Source organism: Vicia villosa, linkage group LG6 (genome assembly GCF_029867415.1).
Source record: "Vicia villosa cultivar HV-30 ecotype Madison, WI linkage group LG6, Vvil1.0, whole genome shotgun sequence".
Taxonomy (NCBI): Eukaryota; Viridiplantae; Streptophyta; class Magnoliopsida; order Fabales; family Fabaceae; genus Vicia; species Vicia villosa.
In genome coordinates, this window is record NC_081185.1 from 153,404,199 (window position 1) to 153,412,835 (window position 8,637).

Sequence of the window (8,637 nt, forward strand, 5' to 3'; positions counted from 1 at the left end):
CAAAATCAAAAAATCCCATGAAAATTTCAATTCTCCCACCAATTTGTAGTCATTTGTAACTTCCGTTAGTTTCCAACTAAGAAACAACACCATTGGATCCCAAACTAGCACACGGATCGCCAGCGTGGTACACAAATCCACCGTACGATTCACCAATCCACGATCCAAATACTCTCACACTCGCATAATCTCAGTATCATCTATTTAAAAAGCCACGGATCGCCAACGTGCACAATCTTCACCGTCCGATCTACCCTTAGATTCAAACGCGATAACCGACATTTGGCAGTTACATCCAGTATTTAACACCTCGCGCCTTAACATTTTCTCACTACCTCCAAATTCAAAGAAAATCTCATTCTCTTATTCAGTTTCTACATTCCCTCCAAACGATTCGTTTTGCTCCATTTTCGGATCTGAAAGCAATGGAAACAACCACCACCACTACTACCGTCACGACGAAACCCGCCGGCGGAAGAAAAGGCGGCGACAGGAAGAAAGCCGTTTCCAAATCCACCAAAGCAGGTCTTCAATTCCCCGTCGGCCGTGTCGCTAGGTTCTTGAGGAAAGGCCGCTACTCACAGCGTCTCGGAACCGGTGCTCCGATTTACCTCACCGCTGTCCTCGAATATCTCGCCGCGGAGGTATAAACACTTCCCCTAAAATTCACCGATGATGATAAATTCTTAATTCTCAATTGTTGAATGTAATCTAATTAGGTTTTTCTCTGTGTAGGTTCTTGAATTGGCTGGAAATGCTGCGAGAGATAACAAGAAGAATAGGATTAACCCTAGGCACGTGTGCCTTGCAGTGAGAAACGATGATGAGTTAGGAAAATTGCTTCAAGGTGTTACGATTGCTCACGGCGGAGTTTTGCCTAACATTAACCCGGTGTTGTTGCCGAAGAAAACTAGTACTGCTGCTGAGAAATCTACTGCTTCTAAGTCTCCTAAGAAATAGAGTTTTAATTTGTATAATGTTTAAATTAGGTTTATATTTTGGTTTTACTTTAGATGTAATTTGGTTCCAAATGAAAAGTTCTCTTTGATCTAACTATTTCGTTGGATAAAAGTAGTGATGGTTAAATATTAATGAAGTAATTTCCCCACAACGGTTTCTTTTTGCTTTTGTTGTGATTTCAAATTATTCCAGTAATTTTTCCAATTCTTTCACCTTCAGAAAATCAGTTACAGATTGAACGTTTAGTCACTATTCGCAAATTTCTTTGTAAACAATTATGACGAATAATGCGTTTAAGATTGAACAGTTGCAACATTTAATCTCCATTTTGCATCGATGCTTCACACGGTTTGGAATTCCATTGATATTACTTTTTGGGCCGTTGGCTTGGGCCTGTTTACTGTTATTTGTTTATAGGCCCATTGATATGTCCATGGTTTTATTTTCTAGGGGTTTGAACCCTGAATTTTTTGCGTGCCACTGTTTTTTTTTCTTTGAAGAGTTACGAATCTTGGAAGCGGTGTCATGAGCTATTTTCTGGTATTCGATGATATTTTCCTAAATTGCGTTTTTTTTTTTTTTTGTGTGTGTTAGTTGAGTTGAATAAAACCTATGCAGAATCTCTGATTTTTGGGGATTATATGCGTGACAGAGTAAGATTTCACGTTTGAATAGAAGGGCTATCCTTCGAGCGGTGGGAGTTGTGGCCGTTGCTTCTACTCTAGACTACTCTGATAAATACTCCAATTTCAGTGAGTAATTATAACTCTTTTGTTTAGTTATAATATTTTGCTGTTATCATTTACAATTGGAACTCAATTATATTAAATTTGATTTTGGCTCCTTAATTGATGATTATAACTTGAAGTTGGGTTGGTCTTTGGTTAATTTATTGATTGTAACTTTAATTTGGGATGTTTAACCTTTGAGTCTAAATGCGATTATTACGAAGTTGAAATTTACAATTCAATTCACACTTTTACTTAGAACCAACCACACTTTTACTTAGAACCAACCACACACTTTGAGTCAGATAATTTTAGTGCTTGTTTGATCTTGCGTCATCAACCAAATTAATGTGAGAAACTACTTAAAGCAGAAACATAGTTTGTTACTTCTGAAATTCATGTGGAACCAACATCAGAGCGCTATAATGAGTTGCCAAACTATGCGTCCAAACACATGCTATTCACCAATTATAATATCTTTACAGTGATAATATATGTCAATTAAGTCCCTTTTAAAATTTTAATTATACTAACGCGGTGGCTTCCAATCTAGGAACATTTGTAAATGTGCGGTTACCTTTGCCATTACAAGATACACCATGGTTGACATTAGAAGCACCATTTGATTTGCTACCTCGGCATTCGCCATCATTTGATCAAACTGGTTTGTTTTCCTTTTATTTTGAATTCATTTGATCAAACTGGTTTGTTTTCCTTTTGTTTTGAATTTTGTAGGTTAATAATTATGTATGTTTAGATGTCTGTTATGATTGGAACTAAATTTGTAGGAATACTTGCACTGTCTTCTTATAGAGTCGGTCCCGTTCCTTCGTCGGACATATCTAAGGAAACTTCTGGGGTTGTTCATGAGGGGTCAAAACCATGTTCATGTGATTGTTTTGGCAAAGATACTATTGCAAATGCTGCTGCTAAAGTTGGTCCTGCTGTTGTTAATATTTCAGTTCCACAAGGTTTTTGTTTTACCTTTTGATCTGAATGGGTTGTTTGAATTTTTGCCTCTTTTGAGATTATGCTGATGATTGAGAGTATTGGCTTTGTAGATTTTCATGGTATTACTACGGGGAAGAGTATTGGCTCTGGAACAATCATTAATAAAGATGGTACAATTTTGACATGTGCTCATGTTGTGGTTGATTTTCAAGGCACAAGAAGTTTGTCCAAAGGGAAGGTTTGTGTTCATGCTAGGGCTTATCTTTCTAAATATATACTGTCTTGAAAGTTGAGAAAAGGTTCTGGCACGTTTGTTGGAGGTCTCTGTAATGTAAATGTAGTAGAAGAGTACATTTGGATGTTTCCCAAACCGATGTTTAGTTTGTATTGACATTCAGCCAGTTTCAAGCTAGAGTTCTACGTTTTTTTCCCTCTTATAGAATTATGTTTAGGGGTTTTGGATTTGCTTAAAGCTAGGCCTTAGCACCAGACAAGTTAAGTAGCACTTTCTGAGTCATGGTTTGAAAATCCATTGATCCATGCCCAACAAAAATATGGCATTTCTTAACAAGTTCAATATGTTTTTGTCGCCTACAGAACTGAATGAAAATGATCTCTCATTGTTGGGCAGACCTTAATTTTTTCACAAATGCATCATCATTACAACAAGAATAGGATGTATGGGTTAGAATTAGACAGATGGTCTCATAGTTCTCCTGTTAAATGGTTCAAATTATGTTGTTTACTTCTAAGTCCCTGCTATTGGTTGGACTTATAGTTTATGGTAGTCTTCCATTATTATTGGCTGATAGGACTGGGCTTGTTAAAAAGAAGGGGATGTGTTTGGTTAACAAAGAGTATTGGGCCCAAAGTTTGGCTTGTTTATGAGAGGAGAACTAAAGCAGGAGTTAGAAAGAAAGTGTGATAGCTGAGGTGGAAATCTGTTGGGTATTCCCTCTTAGTTATAATCATCGTGCATTTTGTACTCATTTTTATGGTTTGGCTTTAGGAGAAGCTTGTTCTCTAACGGTGGAGCTTTGTTCTAGACTTATATTTTCCATTTCCATTATTCATCCATTTATATTTGACCTCTGCTCTATCAATTGGTCCGACCTGCCATTGTGCCCTGCACCCCTAATAGCTTATCGAGTAACTGCATTGGATGATCGTTTGTGAACAGTCGAAACCAATATTGCAGCGTTACATGATTTGACTGTGCTAAGACCTATTTCGAGGTGCAGCGAATTTCGGAGGACGTCCTCATTTTATTAACGAAGCTGAGGATGGAAAGCCCTACTACTCACTGGTTTAATCTGTGGTGTGATTCAAAAAGGATTTATCATGTGAGAGCCTATGTGAGGCCATGTTATCTCTCAAGCAGGGGTAACTGTTGATCCTACCAAAGTTGCTAGTGCGTGGCAGTGGCTAGTCCCAAAAACTGTCGAAGGGGGTGCGTGGTTTCTTAGGTTTGATTGGATATTACCGAAAGTTCATTGTGAATTTATGGGAAAATAGCAAAACCTTTGATAGAGTTGACAAGAAAGAGGAGGGCCTTCTGTGGAATGTGGCTGCTGATGAAGCATTTCTGAGACTGAAAATTGCAGTTGCGTTGGCCCCTGCCTTGGCATTGCCAAATTTTTATTTGCCTTTTGAAGTTGAATGTGATGCGTCTGGTAAAGGTCTTGGGGCCATGTTGATTCAGTTAAAACACCCCATTGCATATTTTTTAGCAAGGCTTTTACTTCCTCTCAGCTTTCCAAATCAGCTTATGAGAAAGAGTTGATGGCAGAGTTGTGGTACAATACCTCTTTTCACGTCTTTACCGGTTTTACAGTTTTTGAGGCGGTCTATGGCTGAAAGCCACTAGTGCTGGTACATTTCTTTAAAGGGGAAGACACAGGTGGAAGCATGACAAAAACCACCAGTGCTGGTACATTTCTTAGAAGGGAAAGACACAGGTGGAAGCATGACAAAAATCCGTCTGTTTGGAGGGATCAATTTGATGCTAGGATGCATATAAGAGAATGGTTGGTGCAACGGGAAGGCATGGATGTTGGGGATGCTACATGAGTGTAACAAGTGCTGTTAAAGAGGCAATTTCCTGACCTCCGTCTTGAGAACAAGGCTGTGTTTGAAGGGGGGAGTGATGATAGGAATGAGATTGTTAATAAAGAAGGGGATGTGTTGGTTAACAAAAGAGAGTGTTGGGCCCAAAGTTTTGCGTGTATGAGAGGAGAATTAAGAAAGGAGTCACAAAGCGTGTTAACGCAATCTGTTAGGATATTTCATCAGGCTTTGTTTGCGAGTTTGGAGGGGAGGGGAAAGGAAGATTTCCGAAAACGAATTCTTAAAAAAATATAGAAAAATATTAGATATTTTTTGAAAAAATGATTTTGTATAGAATGATAAAGGAGTGTTTATCATTACTATATTTTTAGTTTTCAAGAATACTATAACAACATAGAAGATATTTGGAAAATTTATGTAAGCCCTCTAAAACTATCCAAAACCCTTCTTCAATAAAAATTTTGAGATCTCCAAATTAGGAGATTTTTGGTGTTATGAGTAAAAGCAAACCGTCAAAAACCCTCCCAACTAAAATCTTTCAATTCTTTCCATTCAATCTTTTTTTTTCTCAAAGCCCTCCACTTCCTTCCCTTTCAACTTGCAAACACACCCTCAGTAAATAGCAGAGTGGGAATTAGTTATAATCATCTTGAATTTTGTACTCACCCACCATTATGGTTAGGCGGGCAGTAGGGGAAGCTTGTTCTCTAATTGTGGAGCTTTGCTGTGGACTTATATTTTCGTTTCCATTATTCATCTATGAAGTAGATCCCTATCCATCAACTTATATTTGATTCTGCTCTGTCATTGGCCATCTGGTTAATTAATTCTCCTCACCAGTGAATTCACATGCCAATTTTTCTTTCTATAATCCGAGTTACCATAATTTTCTTTCTCTATTGTATTCCTAATCCTGTCTTGTAAGACCACTTATCTATCTTAACATTGTCATATATGTAACCGAGTCACTTTCATTTTACCTTTTTACTGTCCGATTTTCATTCCTATACACAGGCTGATTACAAGTATATATGATAGTTTTTCACGTAATCCAAAGAGTGACAGGTAGTTACTCATTTAGTTGCAGGCTTTGTACAGTAGCTTGCTCGCTCGAGTGACTGCGAGGATGTTTATCACTTATAGAAGTATTTATACTTGCAAATCATTTTAGACTATCATACACAAGCTATTGATTATTGTTGAAATACGAGAGACTAAGAGACATTTGAATAAACTGTGTGTCTTGAAAAACACTACGGAGACTTTATTATACATAGAGAGATCACAACTAATTACATGATATAGTCGATATGGAACTATTTTATATACAAATACTCTTAACACTATATATTTACAAATGTCAACAATTATTAAAAACTTTAATTTCCTATTCTCTATATTTTGTCACCATGAGCACATCCAATTTATATCTATAAAAATATGACTCTGGACACTCATTCTATCTATTATGGCATGAAATATCAATTGTACTACAGATTGATGTCACTTTGCAAGATGGAAGGACATTTGAGGGAAAAGTGGTGAATGCTGACCTGCATTCCGATATTGCTGTTCTGAAAATAAATTCTGAAACACCACTACCGGAAGCAAAGCTTGGTTCTTCAACTAGGCTTCGTCCCGGGGATTGGGTAATAGCCATGGGTTGTCCACATTCCCTTCAGAATACTGTTACTGCTGGTATTGTAAGGTGTGAAGAATTTGTTTTCTAGCTGTAACTAGAAGATATGTTCTGATTTTAAGTTATTTTGTTTTGGTTTAAATTATACCATTTCCATGTTAGATTTAACAAGTAGTGACGTTTTGAATGTCTTTTGGACTAATATGTTCAAATCTTGTGTGGTTTTTGGCGTAGTTGTGTTGATCGTAAAAGCAGTGATTTGGGGTTTAGTGGCACGACGAGAGAGTACTTACAAACAGATTGTGCAATTAATGTGGTATGTGAGATGTCTTCCTCTCCCCACATAACTTGACAGATTGTGTACAGATCAAATATCAACTTAAATCTAATCTGCTTGCATGGCACAGGGAAATTCTGGAGGGCCACTTGTCAATATGGATGGAGAAATTGTCGGAGTGAATATAATGAAAGTGTTGGCGGCTGATGGCTTGGGTTTTTCTGTTCCCATCGACTCCGTGTGTAAAATTATAGAGCATTTCAAGAAAAGGGGGTATGTTTTTGGTGTCATCCACATAAACAATTATGATTTACTTATTTTCACGTGGTTCATACTTAAATAATTAGGCAGTGCTAAATTGTATAAAAATGCAATAAACATTATTATTATTTCATTCAGGAGAGTAATTCGGCCTTGGCTTGGACTAAGAATGCTTGATCTTAATGAGATGATTATTGCACAGCTTAAAAAGAAAGATGCTTCATTCCCAAATGTCAATAAGGGCATTCTTGTACCGATGGTATGTCCCTAAATGATTGTTTTTGAGATCCTTATTATATAAATTTTCAAAATCTAGATTCACTATCTTCATGTTCTGTTTTTTTGGGACAAATAAGTTGAAAAATTGTCAGCAAAGCTGGTTAGTGATGATACTGAAGTGAATTTAGTTGAAAATTTACTTGGTTTCTTTGATGTCAATGCTTTGGCCAATAACTAGCCTAGCTTATTATTTAGTCAGGTTGTCAACATTTCTATGCGATATGTTCATAAGTTGGTGATGCCATCGGGGGTTCACAATTTTAGACAATAGTTATGCATGGCCGGAGTAACTTTTACTTTTAATAACCATGCAATTTAAACATTAGGATGTTTGAAATTATTTGTTAGTCACAAGGGAACTTGAATGTTTTTGACTAGGTAACTCCCGATTCCCCTGGCGATCGTGCTGGATTCCGTCCGGGTGATATTGTTATTCAATTTGATGGAAAGCCCGTGGAAAGCTTGAAGGAGGTATTGGCATATGTTAGTTGTTATTAATTTGATACTCTCATTTTAATATTGTACCAAAACTTGAAGTATAAACTTATACTACTAATCTTTGGAGCATTAACTTAATGAATAATGTAACATATATTATTCACAGCCAGTAAAAATAATTGACTGAGATTATTCTTCATTATGATGGAATTGCTTAATTATTTATTCTGACAGAGATATAAAAATATGGCAGGTGATTGAAATGATGGGGGACAAAGTTGGGGTGCCCATGAAAGTTGTAGTTAAAAGAGCAAATGATAAATTGGCGACTTTAACTGTGATACCGGAGGAATCCAATCTTGATTTGTAGAAGAAGCAAATTACACACCATGAAAGCAATTTCTCCCATAGTTACCTAGTTTTTATTATTTGTTTGCATAACTTGGTGATTCCTTTGTTTGATAGTAGTCGATGCTTTTAGAGTGCAATCCAATTTTATTATATGTTTATCTTATGGTGTATCTAGGTGAATCCTAAGACAAACCAAATTATTTATAGAAAAGTGAATTTCTTAATCTAATGTTAGAATAAATCGGATGATGGCAGTCAATTTTTTTACGAAAGATTATGGGAATTATGTGTTGATTACATTTTTCTTGCGTGTAAGGATTGGTTGGATATAGGTTCTTTCTTTTACTTTTAATGGAAAGTGGGGAATGGATGTTCCATTCTTATTTGTTTCTCTAAACCAGCTTCGTGTGTTCATACTCGTCATCTAAAGGTTATTCATTTCATAGTATTGAGCAACAAAAGTTGAATTGTTAAGCTTAATCTCTTATTTTTTTGGTTAAAATAAGTTTTTTGTTAAATGGTTTCAAATTTCATTTTAAGCAAGATTTTAAACAAGATTGGAAGTACTCTGGGTACCCCTATAGTCACGGATGCACAACACAAAAGCTCAGGGTCACATATGCTAGAATCTTTGTGATTGTGGGGATGGATATTACTCAAACCCTAGCAAAGAAGATCACCATCAA

The 8,637-nt window shown here is 36.5% G+C and overlaps 2 protein-coding genes across 2 annotated transcripts; both read left to right on the plus strand.

Annotated features, from left to right (window-relative positions):
• Positions 1–319: 319 nt before the first annotated feature.
• LOC131612828 (probable histone H2A.5) lies at positions 320–1,123 on the plus strand. The gene is made up of 2 exons (XM_058884580.1): positions 320–644; positions 736–1,123. The coding sequence occupies exons 1-2, from the start codon at positions 426–428 to the stop codon at positions 958–960; spliced, it is 444 nt and encodes a 147-aa protein (XP_058740563.1). The 5' UTR covers positions 320–425; the 3' UTR covers positions 961–1,123.
• A 274-nt stretch (positions 1,124–1,397) lies between these two features.
• On the plus strand, positions 1,398–8,180 carry LOC131610590 (putative protease Do-like 14). Its single transcript, XM_058882577.1, has 11 exons — positions 1,398–1,500; positions 1,613–1,712; positions 2,242–2,352; positions 2,477–2,659; positions 2,750–2,877; positions 6,203–6,414; positions 6,580–6,661; positions 6,753–6,895; positions 7,022–7,142; positions 7,541–7,633; positions 7,854–8,180. Exons 1-11 carry the CDS (start codon positions 1,486–1,488, stop codon positions 7,968–7,970), a joined length of 1,305 nt encoding a protein of 434 aa, XP_058738560.1. The 5' UTR covers positions 1,398–1,485; the 3' UTR covers positions 7,971–8,180.
• The last annotated feature ends 457 nt before the right edge of the window (positions 8,181–8,637 follow it).

Coding starts and splice junctions, on each gene's coding strand:
- LOC131612828 (XM_058884580.1), top strand. CDS start 426: ATGGAAACAACCACCACCACTACTACCGTCACGACGAAACCCGCCGGC. Junction 645..735: donor TCGAATATCTCGCCGCGGAG/GTATAAACACTT, acceptor TTCTCTGTGTAG/GTTCTTGAATTGGCTGGAAA.
- LOC131610590 (XM_058882577.1), top strand. Junction 2,660..2,749: donor TAATATTTCAGTTCCACAAG/GTTTTTGTTTTA, acceptor TTGGCTTTGTAG/ATTTTCATGGTATTACTACG. Junction 6,896..7,021: donor GAGCATTTCAAGAAAAGGGG/GTATGTTTTTGG, acceptor TATTTCATTCAG/GAGAGTAATTCGGCCTTGGC.